The 19,287-nt window shown below is 39.6% G+C and overlaps 1 protein-coding gene across 10 annotated transcripts in view; it reads right to left on the bottom strand.

Moving 5' to 3' along the window:
* Positions 1 to 15,802, bottom strand: part of GKAP1 (G kinase anchoring protein 1) — a 70,453-nt gene extending 54,651 nt beyond the window's left edge. For 3 of the 10 annotated variants that reach the window (XM_081067084.1, XM_081067078.1, XM_081067082.1), the window contains exons 1-3: positions 15,035 to 15,168; positions 6,610 to 6,862; positions 270 to 413 (exon numbers count right to left, since the gene is read on the bottom strand). In XM_081067084.1, the coding sequence (XP_080923210.1) occupies positions 270 to 413; positions 6,610 to 6,819 (354 nt within the window). In that variant the 5' untranslated portion in view covers positions 6,820 to 6,862; positions 15,035 to 15,168. Of the gene's footprint in view, positions 1 to 269; positions 414 to 6,609; positions 6,863 to 13,924; positions 13,978 to 15,034; positions 15,169 to 15,611 lie in introns of those variants that run through there. The other 7 variants (XM_081067086.1, XM_081067083.1, XM_081067077.1 and 4 more) reach the window with 5 other exon arrangements.
* Positions 15,803 to 19,287: the final 3,485 nt, after the last annotated feature.

A 19,287-nucleotide genomic window follows, 5' to 3' on the forward strand; every position in this document is an offset into this window, starting at 1 on the left:
TCTCCCCTCATTTGTAAAAAGATAGATGAATCAAAAACTCAAATAACTTTGAAGTTTCAAAACTAACAAAAATAATAAATGTTTGTCAATCTGCTTTTACAGTAAATGAAAAGCAGAATCTATTATTAAAAGCATCAAACACATGTGAATTAATCCAATACTAAAAGCTCCTCAGAACAGTGGTGTCATAGATTCAGATGTACACCTTCTTAAAAATGCATACATTCACTGAAAAACAAAGCAAAAGAATTTGATTTACTTAGCTGTACCTGTTCATCTCTTTGTCTCCATTCTTGCCAATTTTCTTCTCGCGAATCCTTCTGTACTGGGTTTGGTAACGAAAGCTCATGCTGGGCGTTACAAATGGCATGGGAAGATTTCTGGGGGATTTTCTTAAAAGCAAGATTCCTGAGCTATGAAACAATAAAAGAATATATTATATTCAGTTTACCAATCCTGAGATGATAATTTTTTGAAAGTTAAGAAATCAACAATACTTTTACACTTCTAAACACTATTCCAAAGTTGCTATTTGTGTTTTTTGTAATCTTTGTAGAATATTAATTTCACCAGCATTTAAGATAATGTTGGTGGATTTCCAGATGAAATAATTAGTAAATGAAAATGAATTGTACTCTATTATACCATATCATTTTAATGATTGTGTTTTACTAAAGGGAAGAAGTTTATAGGAGTAGAAAACAGGATAACAAGTGTGCTATTAAAATGTAAAACAATAGGGTTCAAAAAAATTAAAATTTAATAGCTTACAAATTTAAAAGTTTAAACAGTGAGAGAAGATAGCTTATGTAATTCTAGTAACTACTTTGCGTGAGTCCTTAAAAATACAGGGGCTAATCCACAAACTAACATAATGAACTAAAACTGTACTGACCAAACCATTTCCCAATAATAAGCTGAATCTATCTGAGACGCAAAAACTGAAACAAGAGAGAAATACAGGCTGTTTTGGGCTGAATTGTATTCCCCCAAAAGATATTTTGCAGCCCTAACCATCAGTGTCTGTGAAGGTGACCTTATTTGGAAATAGGGTCTTTGCAGATATAATCAAGTTAAGATGAGGTCATACAGAATTAGGGTGGGCCCTAATCCAATACAACTGGTATACTTATAAGAAGACAAAGATACACAATAGAATGCCATATAACAACAGAGACAAAAATTGGAGTGATGCAGACACAAGCCAAGGATTCATGGCCACTACAAGAAGCTAGGAAGAGGCAACAAAAGAGTCTACTCAGAGTCTCAGAGAGACATGGCCCCTGCTGACGCCTTGGTTGGACATCTCGCTTCTAGAACCATTAGAGAATAAATTTCTGTTTTTTTAAGTCATCAAGTTCGTAGATGGCTTCATTATAACAGCCTTAGGAAAACTGATAAAGAGGCTTTAAATCGAGGATCAACAATTTTAACTGATAATATGTTGTTATGCGAAAGGGAGTGATGAAATACAAACACCTCTTTAAGTAGCTGTGGAAAGGACATACATAAGGAGATGCTACTGGACATGAAACACTAGAGCAGGTAGATTGTTGCTTTACTTTGCAGAAAGTAAAGACTGATAGAACTACAGCCACGGAAGTGAAAAGGGAGGAGCCTCAGGCTCATTCTCAGTTACACATTTTCTTATGCTCTAATATAAACTCATCACCTTATTTTCTCTTCCCCCACAACATCAATTCCAAAAAGAAAATGGTGGGCAATCAAAAGTTCTGAAAGACTGGACTTCTGAAAGGTTATGAGGTAGGAAAAATATCTTTTCCTTTAAAGTTACTCTCTGTGTGGCAAGATTTTAAAGAGGTATTTAGAAAGCAATGGTGATGAAAATGGAATAGAAACAAACAAATTGAAAAGGTTTTTCCTAAAAAAAAAAAAAAAAGAAAAAATGGAAAAGGTTTTTCCTAAGTCATGGGACATTATAAAATGAATGCAGATAGAAAAAAATAAAAACCACACTTTTATACTACTTCTCTCATTAAATGATACTGAAAAGGGTCCTTATATACCCAACTTCTCTTTTTATTAAGAGATAAGACTGGAGTTGTTTTTCAGCATTTCTTTTAAAAACAAATGGTCATAGGTTATGGGAACTCGTTAAGCTCGAGCAAGATTGAGTCAGAAAGACTGATTATGAAGATCTGGTCAAGACGGTAGAGTAGGTAAATGGTGTACTTACCTCCTGACACGACTACATCAAAATTACAATTAAACTACAAAACAACCATCGAGAATCGCCTGAGGTCTAGTTGAACCGAAGCCGTAGGACATATATAAGAATTCACCTCGAGACTGGTAGAAGGGGCGGAGAGGGGAAATGGGCTGGTCCCATACCCGTGTGTGACCATTACAAATTGGGAGGGATATCTCAGCTTGCAAGCAAGGGGTCCCCCCACACACCATACTCCCCAGCCCAGGGTTTCAGTGCCAGGGAGAAAAGTCCCCATGACTTGTAGCTATAAAAACTAGTAGAGATTATGGCTGAGAAAGACAGAGGATGGCTGCACTTCCAGGCACTCCTCTTAAAGGGCCCGCACACAGACTTACTCACTGATGGACTCACTCTGACCTCCACGGCTAGGGCAGCAACTCAAAAAGCATCAGGGACAGACAGGGAGGAAATGAACTATCTGGCTTCAAGGTGAGGGCTACAGGGGCAGCTTTCGTCTGGACAGAGGAGCTGCTAGAAGCTACTGCTTCTCTGTTGAGCCCTCCCGGTGTACAGATGCAGGCGGCCGCCCTATCTGAGTCTCCATCAACCTGGCTAACACTGTTCATTCACCCTGATTCCCTGAGACCCCATCCCACCCAACTTTTAGGCCCACCCAGGCTGCTTCCTCTGGCTTTTCCTGTCTTGGCTCATGTTGCAGACTTTCCTAAAATCTCTCAAGGTTCACAAAACCCAATCAGCATCTAGCTTTGGAGTGTCCCATACCTCTGGCTGAGCAGCCCTAAGCCCGGCACTAAACAACCAGCCTTGGTTAGCAGTTTGGCCTCTCAAGGCACCTCCAAGCCCAGCAGATGGGTGGTGGCCATCTGCAGATTGCTTTGTGGCTCATGCCAGGTGGCACCGGCAGGGTACAGGCTGTGACTGAACTTGGCCTGCAGTGTGGCCCTTCCCAGGAGGCTCCAGGACTGACACACCTGGTGGCCAGCTTCGGACCCAGCCGGAGCACCACCAGGTTGCCTCTGGGGACAACACACCCAAACCAGTGCCCTGCTAAAGCAAATCCTGCTCTGTAGGGTCAGCCCCTGCACAACAGTTACTCCACTATAATCATGGCCAGTCCTCACAACCAATCAGCCCGAGAATCAATCCCACTCATTGAAGTGCAAACAGCAACCAAGGCTCAACTACAACAGGAGGGCACATACAACCCACAGGAGGGACATACCTGGACCACCTGGCTCTGGTGACCAGGGAGACTGCACCAGTGGGCCCCACACCACAACTACTACATAAGGCCACTCTACTTAGACCAGGAGACATAGCAGCCCTACCTAATACATAAAAACAAACATAACGAGGCAGCCAAAATGGGGAGACAAAGAAACATGTCCCAAATAAAAGGACAGAACAAAGCTCCAGAAACAGAACTAAACAAAATGGTGACATGCAACATACCAGATCCAGAGTTCAAAACACTGATTATAAGGATACTCAGTGAACTCAGGGAGAACTTCAAGAAAGAGACAGGAAACTTAAAAATGGAGATATAAAACATAAAAACAAACCAGTCAGAAATAAAAATACAATCACTAAAATGAAGACTACATTAGAGGGAGTCAACAGTAGATTAGATGAAGCAGAGGTTCGGATCAGTGATTTAGAAGATAAGGTAGAAGAAAATACCCAAACAGAACAGCAAAAAGAAAAAAGAATCCAAAAAATCGAGGACAGCTTAACGGGCCTCTGGGACAACATCAAGCATACCAACATTCCCATCATAGGGGTAGAAGGAGAAGAGAGAGGGCAAGGAATTGGAAACCTACTTGAAGAAATAATGATGGAAAACTTCTCTAACCTGGTGAAGAAAATAAATATACAAGCCCAGGAAGTGCAGAGCCCCAAACAAATAAACCCAAACAGGCCCACACCAACACATGTAATAATTAAAATGCCAAAGGTTAAAGACAGAAAGAATCTTAAAAGCAGCAAGAGAAAAGCAGTTAGTTACCTACAAGGGAGCGCCCATTAGACTGTCAGCTGATTTCTCAACAGAAACTTTGCAGGCCAGAAGGCACTGACAGGAAATATTCAAAGTGATGAAAAGCAAGGACCTGCAAACAAGAATACTTTACCCAGCAAAGCTACCATTTAGAATCGAAGGACAGACAAAGAGCTTCACAGACAAGAAAAAGCCAAAGGAGTTTATCACTACCAAATCAAAATTATAAGGAATCTTAGAAGGACTTCTTTAAAAGGAAAAAAACATAAAAAATATGAATAATAAAATGGCAATAACTACATCTCTATCAACAATTTCTTTCAATGTAAATGGATTACATGATCCAGGAAAAAGACACAGGAGGGCTGAATGGATAAGAAAACAAGACCTTTACATATGCTGCCTACAAGAAACTCACTTCAGATCTAAAGACACATTGACTGAAAATAAAAGGCTGGGAAAAGACATTTCATGAAAACGAAAACAAACAAACAAAAAAGCTGGAGTGGCAATACTTACACCAAACAAAATAGACTTTAAAACAAAGGCTGAAACAAGAGACAAAGCAGCACCCAGTAACGCCACTTCTGGGTATTTATCTGAAGAAACCCGAAACACTACTTCAAGGGGACGTATGTATCCACATGTTCATTGCAGCATTATTTACAATAGCCAAGATGTGGAGGCAGATTAGGTGTACGTTGAAGGAAGAATAGATAAAGAGTAGGTGGCACATATACACAGTGGAGTATTGCTCAACCAGGGAAGGGAATGGGTTGTTGCCATCTGCAGCAGCATGGATAGACCTAGAGGGTGTTACGCTGAGCGGAGTATGTTAGACAGAGAAAGACAGATGCGATATGATTTTGCTTACATGTGAAATCTGAAGAACAAAATAAACAAACAAGCAAAACAGAAACAAGCCAGATGGGAGGGAGTTGAGGGGTGGGTGAGAAAGGGGAAGGGATTAAGAAGTTCAGTGATACTTCTGTTTTCGAACATCTCCATTAATGAACACTTCGGTTTACGAATACCATAAATTTTATGGATCTATGGTATCATTAGATAGTAAAATTCATGCTAAATTTGCAGTTTTAGTGGTTGATTTTAAAGGTCTGGACTGGATTAATCCATTTTGCATTACTTTTGATGAGAAAACCTTGCCTCGGTTCTCAAATGTTTCAGAACTTGAATGGTCTTCCAGAACGGATTATGTTCGAAAACCAAGGTACCATTATACAAATTGGTAGTTACAAAATAGTCAATGGGATGTAAAGTACAGCATAGGGAATACAGTCAATAATATGGTGATAATTATGTATAGTACCAGGTGGGTACTAGTCAGGGGGATCACTTCTTAAATTATATAAATGTCTAACCACGACAATATACTCCTAAAATTAATATAAAATAATATTGAATGTCAACTGTAATTGAAAAATTAAAGAAAGAGGGAGGTAAAGGGTAATAAGAGGTCCAAATTTCCAGGTATAAAACAAATAAGTCATGGGGATGTAATATACAGCATAGGAAATAGAGTCAATAATATTGTGATAGAGTGGTACAGTGCCTCTTTAGGTACATAAATGTTGAATACTAATTCAGGTGTATACCTGAAACAAATATAATTTTGTTATGTTAGCTATATTTTAATTAAAAATCTTTAAAAATTAAATAAGTAAGAACAAATGAGCAGATTACATATTGGTCATATAACTCATGCTAAGAATGTCTAGGGAAAAGAGGCCTGCCATGTAGTTATTACCCTAATAAGGAGATGACCATAAGAAGCATAAAAATGTATGTTCAGGCTAGTTATAGGATTATTCTCTACAATAGTAAAAAGAAAAAAAAAAGGGAAACAACCTAAACATTTATCACAAGGGTTCAATTAAATAAAGTATGATATATTCATTAAATTAAATAATGTGGAATTATTTAAAATAATGTAGATCTTTGTTTACTCATATGGAAAACTGCTCATGACTAATTAGAAAAAAAAGCCAGTATAAAACTCTATTACATAATCTCATTTTTGTTTAAACATGAATACAGATATATGTGCATTACATATCTATCTATTCACATAAACTTACACATATATATAGAAGATACATACCAAAATATTAATTGGTTATATTTCTAGTTATATTATTAAATGACCTTTGTTTCCTTTCAAGACTTCCTTACTTTTTGGAATGAGCATGTAAGTTTCCTTAGTCCAAAAAATGCAAAGGAATTTCAAAAATGTTCATCACATTTGACTTTATACACACACAAATTTATATCCATTTATTCAAATCACATTTACCAAATACCTATGGACTAGGTACTACGGCTACATGGGTCAGTAAGATAGTACCCACCATCTTTATGATGCTTAGTCTACTGGGAAAGCAGATACAAATAATTATACAGTTACCTCATTTGCTTCACTTTGTTGCTGTTCCTTTTTTTTTCTTCTTTTCTCTCTCTTTTTCTCATTTGTAGTTGATTTGCTTGTTTGAGACTTTCCAGTATTCTGACCTTTGCCTTTTCCAGGCTCAGAATCGGAACCACTGCCACTATCCACTTGCAATAGGGCAAAGCGAGAAGCAGTAGTGGGAACAGAACTAAGAACTGCTGAGGCCATTGCAAAGGCTTTTCTTTTAAAATACTTCTATCGAGAATAATTCCTATGGAAAAAGAAGTAAACAGATGAGTAAACATACTCAGTAAAATTGTTCAAGATTCTAGGACAATAATATAAATTATTATATATACAAAGATAAAAATACATTTTTCCTGACACAGATTTAGTAATATTTGGATTCATACCCATGGTCCTATTGGCAATGACATACTTTTAAACTTAAGTAAACAACATAAAATTATATAATAGAAAACAGAAAAATGATATATTGAGATTTCACAACTAGTGCAAGACTACCACCAATATGATATATTCATTTTCCCATATATAGTTTTCAATAATTCATGACTTTCCTCTATATTTTAAACATACCTCTGCAATATACACGTCTTTTTGAAGAACATCCTAAATCAATATGGTTTAGAATAGAAAAGTATCTACATGTTTATTCCCAACTTCCAACACAGGAAAAAAAATGTAGAAAAGGAAGAACAGTCTTATATACAAAATGCCGCCTTAAGTTTGATTCTAGAGACTGCTTATAAATCACAGAACTGACAGCAAAATAGAGAGCCTAAATTCTCTCAACCAAAGAAAACTTTTCAATATCATCTTCCACATCATCTTTTAGTTCACTAGCCTCAGTGCACCCTACTGTTCCAAGCATAGGTGGGAATGGTTTCATTTAGTGTTCCTTCAGCTTTTTAAGAATCTTTTAGACTTAGGATATTGAAGGTCCTCTAGTAATTTCTAACCCAAATTGTTTAGCTTTATAGATGAGGCAAGTAGTGCCTAGACTGGTTAAGTGACTTCCCTAAGGTCATTTTGCAAGTTAGTGCCAAAGTCGGATCTGAACCTAGAAATGCTTCACTTCACTCTGCAAGTCCATAGAAGACTTGTAAGGATTGGAAGACTAAGTATCCTTTCAATGCAAAAGGAAAAAGATTTTCTTCAGAGATTGTGAAACTCAAATTTATTTCTATTTGTAAATGTATCAGGTACACAAATTAATAAAACATTAAGTTTTAAAAAAATAAATGAACACTCCAAGTACCCAGCACTAAGAGTAACAGAATGTTAAACCACCCCATGCCTCTCCCCAATAGTATCACACACACCTCACTTCCCCGTCAGGAGACAACTATTATCCTTATTTTTGTTACTTATTCCTTTGTTTTTCTTCATAGTTTTATGATGTCTGAGTAACAGCGCTCATATCTAAACAAGCTAGTGTCATTTCCACAATATCCTATTGTTTATACAAGTCCACCCAATTCAGTGCAGGAGGGAGCTAAGTACCAGTGTGAACACTCGGCGGTAGGGATCATTAAGGTCCATTTGAAAACTAACAACACGCTATAGTTTGTATGTGTTCAGGAAGAAACAAAAATGAGAAGCATGTGTTCAATCTTCCATCTTAACCTAAAAATCTAGAAAATTATTTGGAAATCTTTCAATTTTTTTGTTAAACAATGAAGAAAAATCAAAACAAGAGTTCATATTTGAAGATGTCATTTAGTAGTTACTAAATCAAAGTATTTTTATTATGATACCATGTTAAGACCTATTGCTTCTATGCTCAGAAATATGCAAATCCAGATAAACATACAGAGATGACATCATACTGATAAATTATGACATATTTTAAGGTTTCAATTTTTTCCTGTAAGCACAAGAATTGAGTTATTACAGGGGCAAAAAATATTACAAAATGTAAAAAAAAAAAAATTCCAGACTAAAAAAGAAATTCCAGACATTAATTCAGCTTAAACTTCAACATGCCATGTTAAAATCCTGTAAGTTTTAGTTGCTTTGAACACCTTAGGTACAATAACCCAACAAAGTTGTTCAACAACCACTACTATATTTAACTGTTGGGACAATAAATTGCATGTGGCAGCCATTCACAAAATATTCACCTCCCCTGCACCTCCTGAAGCAGAATTATGTATCATTCTGCTACTGAATGCAGGCATGACCATGTGACTGACTGGCCAGTGAAACGTAAGCTTTAAAAAGCTTTAAAAGCCAGAACACAGTTCACCACGTTCTCTTTTCCCCGCTTCTGTGACTGTAGTAGCATATGTTGACATGGAGTCTCCATCAGTCAGGTTTGATGGAGTCTGAAACCACAATAAACAAAATCTCCTTCCTAACCTGGGATGTGTATGTAGCTTGAGCAAGAAAGCAACTTTGCTGCTTTATGCTGCTGAGATTTCCAGGTTGTTACTGCAGTATATCCTAGCCTTACTATGCCTAGGGCAGAGCTTTCTTACCAGTGTACCCTCAGTTTCCCTTAGTCCTTGGAGCAGCCAAGAAAACCCTGGAGAATTCCAGACTCTGGGCCAGTCACCACCAGACACAAGCAGCCTCCCCCAAGGACAATTGCTGCACATGCTGCTCTGTAGTTATTTGTCAACTGTGACAAGAGAAGTGTTCAAACCCCTGGAAATCTCCTTCATTAGACAGCTGCAGAATGCACTGCTGCCCATCATGGTACATAGGCCCGTGTAACTGTTGGAAGAATTTGTGTTCTAGGTGCCCAAAACACAAGGTATGCAGTACAGGGAGCAGCAGCTGGTCTCAGGAGTAGGGAAGCACAAATTCCAGTGAGCAATGTTCCAAGCAATGGCCTGCAATCTCTATATTCACAAATAGCAGACATTTCCCTCTACTGGCCAGTGACACTCCTTTCTTATGGCATAAAATCAAGCTGTAAGGTGACTGCTCAAACAATGCATATGCTTTCTGCAAATTAGACCTTCATTATTATTTTAAATGCTTGAAGTCAAAAAGTCCAACTGAATTTGAACTCTTCATTTTATAAGAAATTTTGTATTACATTTTTGATGAGAAAAGGCTTTAGATTCTTTAAAATAATTTCAACTGTTATAAATTATTGAATGGTTATACAACAAAAACGGTTTGTTTTTTACTATCTACTCATTTCCAAACAAAATTTCAATGAAAATTCAATTAGAAGAAAGATTTTAAAAGTCTGGATCAGGAACTGTATATTCTTATTTCATGGATAAATTTCATTTAAAATTTCAGGTTCATGAAAGCAAGCACAGTCTTCTCACTACAAATCCTGAAAAGACTCTGAAGTTTTCTATAAATTCAACAGTTAGTATGTTTCCTAATATACTTTCCTAATAATTACAAAAATGTATTTTGTTTTACCTATCCTAATCATTTCTACAAAGAAAATGTAACATACTTTTTGCCCACCCAGTTCTATACAGACACCGGATCTCTCCTCCCAGTTTGGAGACAATGAGATGCCTCTGGTTCTTTAGGTTAGTAATGCAGAAGTCACGTGGCATAAAAGCACTAGCACAAGACTGCTGACCTGGAGCAAGACAGCCTGGTCAAACCCAACTTGCTGCTCACTGTGAGCCCCCGAGCAAAGTACTTGACCTCTCAGCTTCCTTGTCAGTAAAGATGGGACAAGAACGCCTAGCTCACTGAGTTGTTGTGAAGATTAAAAAGTTATTAGTTTGGTGCAAAAGTAATTTCGGTTTAAAAGGTTAAAAATAATTGCAGAAACCAAAATTACTTTTGCACCAACCTAATAATAACAAAGTTTTTAGAATAGTAGCCAGTACAGCAGGAGTACTCAAATATAAACATCTACTGGTGTTCTTACTGTGATTACAATATGTCTTGAAGTCCTACGAGATATAGGAGAACTGGCACAAACTATTTAAAAATTAGGCTAAGTACGTCTGACTTCATTGCAAAAAGTGTTTTGAAACTTAAATCAACACCTGGCCCTTCTAAAAGCTATGGTTTTTTAATCTTTGAAACGAAAGGAAAGAGTTGTTAGGCATTTAGAAGCAGTAGTTGAGCAGGGAGCCACTGAAAAGACTCAAAGGCCTAAAGATTACACCTAATATACTACAGAAGGAAAACACCAATTTACCTGAAACCCAAGAATCACAGTAAGCTCTACATCTTAAACAGTGAGCACACAAATGTTTCCTGAATGAATGAAAAGAAATAATAAAAGATAGAAAAACAAAGTGAAAAGAAAGCACTAGAACAATACTGTTAAATTGAGAAAAGAGTCAATGATAAACACTCAAAATACAAAACCATTATTTTTCTGAGGAGGCAGCTACCGTATATGCTACACACCAGCAACCCATGTATTAAAATACTTTTTTACCTTTTTTTAAAAAATACTTTTTAAAAACAAAATACTTTTTTTACTTTTACCTTATGAAAGGGTAGAATGGACAGGGGCAAATGCTCACCTATAATGATCCCTTGTTTGGTTCGGAGTAGAAGTACAAAAAAGGAAAATAGGCTAGTGGCAGCTACTTATACTACACTTTATGTAATAGTAAATATTGAAGAATAGCTCTACTTATCAGCTGAGGGAGGTATGATATGGGACAACTGTAAGGGTTCAATTATCTTAGCTAGGTGCTGTACATGAAGACATCCAACATATCATCTAGCTCAAAAGCCTTGAGAGAAATCTATACACCTTGTCAAATGGTACACTAACCAATACTTCAGAAGTGGAGGAGGGGGAAAATGTAAATTTTAAATGAAGAGAATAAAAATACAAAAATAATCCCCAATCTGTAAATATGTGTATTATTTGTATATAAACCAAAATGAAGAAAACGTATGGGACTACTCTTTATGCTTATTTTCCTTTCTATAGTTTTCACTATTTCCTCAAATATTCTACAATGACCATATTTTTTCTATAAGAAAAAAATCTCATCTTGAAAAAGGCAAATGGTCATCTATACTTAAAGGGTAAGCATGATGCAATCAATGTAATATTGATTTTTTTATTTCCTGCCCTGTATCAAATTTAGAAAGGGCAACTACAGGTCAGAATTGACAATGACGTCTTTGGATCTTTATGTTAATGATGCAGAAGATAAATGACAAAGAGCAACTGCCAAAGACTGATTATGATGCATGTTTTTAAGAGAATATTAGCTTCATTAACAAATTTTTCAGAATTTGCGAAAGAATACTCATGTTATACAATCCAGGAATTCATTTAACTTTCTTTGAAAACCCTGAAGAGAAAAAGGAGTAACTAGGCAGACCATGAAAACAGAAGGCTTCTTAAAGATATCATTTCATTGTATGGCTCGGGGTAGTCATCTTTCCTTCAATCTTGTGTCCTAAACTTTGGAATCTCCATCTACAGTCATATTGAAGAGATATTAGGATAAATACATTGAAACAGAGCTCTTCCCCTTCTCCCTACTATTTTCCCTTTCTTTTTCTCTCTCACAGTCTTTAAAATCTCCAACATTTATACACACTTAAATGATATGCACTTAATGAAGGTATACAATTGCAAAAAATTAAGTACAGTGAACATCCACTAGGCTACCCACATTGGTCAGTCTCTGAATATGGTGGCTAGAGCTACATATTAAACTGACATTTACATATTACTAAAATATTACACAAATTAGGTTTTTAGTCCTGAAAGCTAATGATTACTTCATTTGTTCCCCCTCTTCCCTTTGAGTCTCCTTTTAAAAATAATTTAAAGTCTAAGTTAAGTAGTTGAAGGAAGGAAAAAGAAAATTCACAAGATAATTAAAAAACAAATGATTCAGGTCAAAATGCACAAGAAATACAAATAAGTTCACAAATATAAATACATAGGTAGCTCATCACTTATAAGTGTAATAGTCTATAATTTCTTAATGATTTCCATTAGTAAAAACTATTAATTCTTCTACACTTGACATCTCAGCAATGTCAAATTATAGTGAAGTCTCCATTTTATATATACTCAAATCACCAATTGTTCGACATTAAATATTATAGCATATTTAGGGTTTTTTTTATAACTGTTCTTCCTCAGATTTTGCTCCAGCAAAACAAACTACCTAAAATTTCCTGAACACATGTTTTACTTGTTTGTATCTTTCTGCTATTCCCTTTGCCTAAAATGCTCTCCATCTCTTCCACTTAAAACTTGTATTCATTCTTCAAAATCCTGCTTAGATGCTAGCATCTCTATGAAGCTTTCTCTGACCTGCCCCTTGAATTAGTCATTCCTTCCTCTGTAATATTTCTGTACTTTATATTCACTTTTATTAGTCAATGGATTTATTTAAAATTATCTGTTTACTGCTGTGCCTAGCTCCCTACAATCCTGATTTCAACATCCTGAAAGGAAATGTCCTCTTCTTTCTATCCCTAACAAATACCCCAGGACCTGGTACACAAAAGATAAATTTATTGACTTTGGATTTTTAAAAAATATTTACATTCCCAAAGTACAAAGCTATACATACATTGAAAGATGTGCTCTAAAGTAGAATGTACAGAAAAAGAAAATGCAAAATGCACTACAAATAATCCCTAATTCCCATAATGCAAATGTGAATTCAAGATGATCAGCAGTTCAAAGTTGTTTCATTATAAATGCCATTCTACCAACTGATTATCACCACAACTAATTTTGTTTAGGAAACATTTGTTTAGGAAAACATAATTGGTATTGTAGTTGATTGAAAGGATTTAGGCTACATCAGACGCTTAAAGTAAACTACTTCTAAAAATGAATAGCCTACACTGCCAGCAGCAGGACATCAAAATAGCTGGTACTATTGGTATCCTTTACCAAAGTTCTGAGGACCGTTGCCACTATGATCTCATCCCTCTAGAACAGGGGTATCAAAACTGCGGCCCATGGGCCAACTGTGGTCCGCAATCCATTGTTAATTGGTCCGCAGCCAAAAATATATTTAGTTTACTTAAATAAACCAGGTGAGGCAATACGTACTTCACCTCGAGTGAGTGGCCCAGCTGTGTATTTTACCACATATGGCCCTGGGTAAAAAAGGTTGAAAAAAGTTTTGACACCCCTGCTCTAGACTATGACTTCTCTAGATGGTAGCTGTGGCCAGACCTCAGTCCTGAAAACACAATTAGGGCACTTCAAAACTGATACATGTATAAAATCCTCAATCAAGGACAACTAAGTTTATTACATTTTATAAAACGAATGACAGTCATCTTCTATTAACACTATCAACCAGTTAGTCCAATAAAAAAATAAATACAAGAAAGGTGCCAATTAGTGTGGTCTTGCTCAAATGTAACTTACATTTAAAAAAACGGCATCAAATGAAATGGCACTGAGCATCAGTGATTTAATACCTGGTGAAATTAAAACAAAAATTGTATCACTTCATGTTCTGTTCCTCAAATAACACAACTAGACAATATCTTTCACTTTAGCTTCTTATAAATCAAGGTTCACAACCCACAAGTGTCAAATGTGTACCAAAATATTGCTCCCAACACAATTAGTGCAAACAAATCACATAAACTTAATGGGTTTGCCTAAAATTCCCTTTTTTCTTCATAAATACTGCCTCCTGTCTCCAATCAGCAGCACCTAATTTTTCACGGGTCGAACAATCTAAGCAACAAATACAAGCAGGCACTGAGTAAGGACCTAAGGGATTCTCCCCCTGAATAAACCACATGGATATTCATTTGCCCCCGTGTTCTTCTAGTCAACTTCTAGGTTCTTGCTTGTGGTCCACAGACTGAAGTCAGTATTTGGTATCTTGTGGATAAGTTTGTTGAAATCATTCATTTTTTTATTATTTTTTTTTTGTTGAAATCATTTATGACAATTCAGAATATCCTCCTTTGATTAGGTTTGACTAACACCAACTATAGTGTGATAAACCTGTTGAGGGGGGAAAAAACCTATGTTTTCATAGATTAAAGATTTTTAATACTTTAGTTCTCCATAAAGTTTCTCTAATATGCCTCGAGCTGCAGTCAACTTGATTAAGCTGATGACTCGGATTACAGCCATAAGCACGTTTACTACATAAATAGACAATACTGAAAGGTGTGGAAAATGAATTCACTGGCTTTTCAGGAAAAGAAAGATGCTTCTTCATCAGTGCTTCTCGTGAAAGCTGCAGCATCTCCTTAACCGTGAAATCTGGCTCGGAATTAAACAGCTAAGAGAACCTGGAGAGAAAAGACAACGTAACAGGCCATTTTTCTCACTACGGCTTAATATCTGGGAAGCACCCTAAATGCTGGCGATCTGACAAAATTCTGGTAAGACTGCTTGTTCCAAATAACAGCAAAAAACACAAGCCAACAAAACACAACGTAAGAGCCCCGTTTACTGTTCCATAGCTCGCGGGGAGCAGGAGGAGCACGTTACTCGGAAAGTAATTCACGGTACCTCATTCATGAATGCGAGCCAAATCTCACCCCGAGGCTGTTACCCGATGCTCCAAAACTTCCTCGCACAAAGTACAGAGAGCAAGAAACGGGGCTGGGCGAGACCGAACTCGAGCCAAGAAGCGGCTGCAGACCCTGAAAGGGAGAAAACAGCGAGTCAGGTCGTCGCTCCAGAAATTTCCGAGCGCCAGGCTCCCCAGGAGGGAGCGCGGATGCCCACGACGGGGAGGGGGCGGCGGCACCTGTCACTCGGCGGCCCCGCGGCCGCGGGGAGCCCCGACCCCGGCGAGCTCTCGGAAGACGCAGCCGCGGCCCCGATGCCAGGGCCTGGGGTCTGCGCGGGACGCTCTCCGCCGGCTCCGAGCCCTGCGCCGAGCTTCGGCGCCGCGGCCCTTCCCCGGGAGCGGCCCTCCCGCGCCCTCTGCCCGGCGGCTCCGGCCGGCCGGGCCCATCGCCTCAGGCCGAGTCCCCAAACGCCGAACCCCGGGCGCACGGCACAGCCCGGCCGAGCCGCCACTACTACCTCAGGGGCGCCGGAGCGGACCTCGGCGACACGGGCCCGCCCTCTGCGTACTCACCGAGCCTCCGGGCCGCCGGCTCGGCCCTCCTTTCCCTCTTCCCCCGCCGCCGCCGCCGCTCCCGCGGCTCCCTGGGCGGCCGCACTAGGCGTTGGGTCTGGGCTGGGTCAAGGGGCGGGGGTGGGCTCGCGCCCGCCTGGGGTCGCGCGGCGGCCCCGCGAGCGGGCAGGCACTAACGGGCCCGGGGCGCCGGGCCAGGCGAACCGCGGCGGGGAGCGCGGCGGCAGGCTGCGGGGAGGGGCGGGGAGAGCGCGGCTGGGAGCCGAGGGCGGGAGGGAAGTCCCGGCGGCGGGGGCGGCGTGAGAGCCGCGGGGCGGGGCGGGGGCGGGGCCTGGCGCTCCGGCCGCCGCGCGCGGGGGTTTGTTTATTTTCTCGGTTGGTTGCGGCGCTGGCGCGTGGGTAGAGGTTCGCCGCTGACGTTAGCGCCCCGAGGTGGGGGAGAGGACTAGAACCACCTGCTGGAGAAGGGGAGCTACGGGGGCCCGGCAGGATCCAAACGTCTCCTGTGGGCGGGGGCGCCCCAGTTTTCGGGGTTCCCGGGAAGAGAAGGGCTTTCCCAGAGACGGTGGAAAGAGGGAGGCCTCCCGAGAGAATAGGACTCCAGGCCCTTCCCCTGCAGTTCGGTGGCTTCACCTGCATCCCGGAGAGCAGTTGGAGGGCCCTAGAGAGGAAAAGGGCGTGGGACCTGGTGGCCCGAGTTCCCAGCCACTCTGGGCTCGATCTCCAGTTGGTGAAGGAGGAATGGTCCCGCAAACCAAGCTTTGAGTAGCAAGACCGCATCAGATCTTTGTGAGGAACTTGCTCATTTTCTCTGTAGAGTTATCAGGACACTTTCACGTTATCGCCCTTGGTGCTATATCAGGTAGTAATGGTCTCATTCTACAAGCCAAGCTAAGTGACTTACCCAAAGCCTCACAGCTACTAAATAGAGCCGGAATCCAGCTATACTGACTTCAAATTCTGTGCTGCTTACCGTTACATCGTATTATCTCACTAAATCACTTTGATTCAGCTCGTAGGAGACACACATCCTTATGGGTAAGATGCTACAGAGGAGAGTTGAGGATGTCATTCTTGCCTTCAGAGGGTAAGGAAACAGCAAAGATAAAACACTTAATAATAAAGGACAAACCATGATAGGTGGCATGAGAAAAACACAACGAGTACTACAGAAGATCAAAGAACTTATCTGTCTGGGGAACCGGGAAAGGAGGCAATATGGAGAAGGCATTTGGGATTGACGGTCAATCAGATGGGGAAGGTTTTGCAGCAGTACTGGATAGCTTGAGGACATATAGTGAATCAATGATATCCAGTGTGCAGGGAAAAAGCAAATAGTAAGGCTCTAGGGCATATTGAGCAGTGGCAGTGACAAAGGAGAATGGGGCCTAAAATATCAAGTGGAAGAATTTGTGTTTAATTCAGTATTTTTAGTTTTTGTGCTTTAAAAGTGTGGGGGAAGAAAAGCACAGCTTTTCTTTGATCTCGCTGTGAATGGACACAAATTAGAGGTGGTAAAACTGCCAGACAGACCTGCAATATAATGAGTCTGAACTAAAGGTAGGGCAGGAGAAATTTAAAAGCATAGTTTAAAGATGATGTGGAAGCAGAATCGACAGAATTTGGTAATTAATTGGATTTACGGCAAGAAGGGCTAGCGTGAGAACATATATGAAGGAGGAGGAAGAGGAAAATCAAAGATAGTGGAGGTTTTGAGTTTGTAGATAAGTACAGAAGATAGAAAAGACAGAAATAGGAGTAGAAACTGCTTTTTGAGAGACCACTTTAGATTTGGACATTTTGAAGTTTTGTAAGGTTGTCCAGACAGCCTGATAGAGGTGGACACTAAGAAGTTAGACATAAAGGTTTTGAAATATGGGAAAGAGAATTGAACTAGAAAATAGCTTGGGAAGTTGTCAACCTAGCAGTGATAACTTCCGTGAGAGAAAAGAAGGAAACAAAGGGCAAAATATGCAGAACATCTTTAGAACCTTGCTACTCAAAGTGTAGTCAATAGCCCAGTAGTACTGGCATCACCAAGGAGTTTGTCAGGAAGGTGAAATCTCAGCCTTGCCCACGGCAGACTTGCTGAAGCAGCATCTTCAACTTAACAAGAACCCCAACTGATTTGTATCACATTAAAGTTTGAGAAGCTCTGACCTACATGAGAGAAGAAATAAAGAAGGGAATCTAATCTAGACAAGAGAAGCCAGCAAAGAGGGAGGAGGAAGTAGGAGAACCAAGGCAATGCAAAATCTCCAAAGCAAGGTAAATTGGAGTTGCACAAAGGCAGGGGTAGGAAAGAGCGTAGATCAACAATATCCAGAACCACAGAGATTTAAAAATACAAGGAAGGAAGGTATGTTTGAATTTTGAGATTAGATGGTGTGGTCATTATGACCAGGTTGTTCTAACTGAACGCTTGGTAACTGCCCCTTTGTGATCAGGGACAGCCTAGGAATCTAATCCCCCACAGTCCCCACGAATACAGGACATATTGAAATAGGGTTGTGGACTTGATAGAAGGACAAAGTAGAAATTCTTTTCTAGTTGCTTCTATTTTCTCAGTGAAATAAGATCATTTTGGCAGATTGCTAATTGTCTATCACAATTTATTCTCCCCTTCTTCCTGGGCACACAGATCATTTTTCTCAGCCTCTCTTTCAGTTAGGTATGGTCAAGTCTTAAGTTATTGCTAGTGGAATGTAAGCAGAAATGATGCCTGCCACTAGCAGGCCAGAGTTCTTGCTTCACGTGTTTTTCCTTTCTGCCAGCTAGAGTATGCAGGTGACTACAAGAGAGAGCCACAAGAAAGAAAGCACCTGGATGGAGAGCAGCCCACTGACCTGGAACACCCACTCTGGATTATTATGTGAGCAAGATATAAATTTATATTGTGTGGGAGTCATAACATTTGGGGGTTTATTTGTTATAGAAGTTTAGCCTACTCTAGCTAAAATAGTAATTAACTGAAAGTAAGGACGGTAAATTTGAGAAAGGGGAGGAGAGGTGAAATGGTAGTCTATGATATGGGAGAGGGAATTGACTAGGGAAACAATAAGGTTTTCAGGCACTAAGGGTCCACCTGTGAGTGGTCATGAATTTATAGTGAGATCAGTCAATATGGTTGTGCATTTTTTTCCAGCCGTATTCAGTTGTTTATGTACAGGCACTGAATAGGCAGTTTTGGATTAACCAGGACTGAGATTTGGCCAGGCAAATATGATGGGGAGAGATGGGAAAAGTAGTTGGGGGTAAAAGCAAAGGAGGCATTATAATTTCAGACATGGTAAGAAGTAAGGCTCTGAGAGGGCTGACGAACTGTGAAAATATGATAGGATGAATAGATTGGTGTTTCTGATCAGGTTGAAGAATTGTTGGAGTTAAGGTACTATAAGAATGACCTGAAAAGATAAGAGATGGGTTGGAGTGTAGAAGGCTTGAAATTAAAATCAGAAGATCTGTAGTTGTCAGTGATGTCAAGGTGTAGGGAATGATCATGAGTGGGGAGCTGAGACAGCAGAGGCACAAGATTATCTGAAGAATTGTGGTTAAGGAATTGAGAGGCAGTAAGTGTTTGAAAGGGAGATTAGACATAAAGATAGATAGAGAGAGAGAGAGAGAGACAGAGAGAGAGAGTGAGAGAGAGAGAGAGAGAGAGAGAGAGAGAGAGAGA

The sequence above is a fragment of the Rhinolophus hipposideros genome, assembly GCF_964194185.1.
Source record: "Rhinolophus hipposideros genome assembly, chromosome: 11".
NCBI lineage: Eukaryota > Metazoa > Chordata > Mammalia > Chiroptera > Rhinolophidae > Rhinolophus > Rhinolophus hipposideros.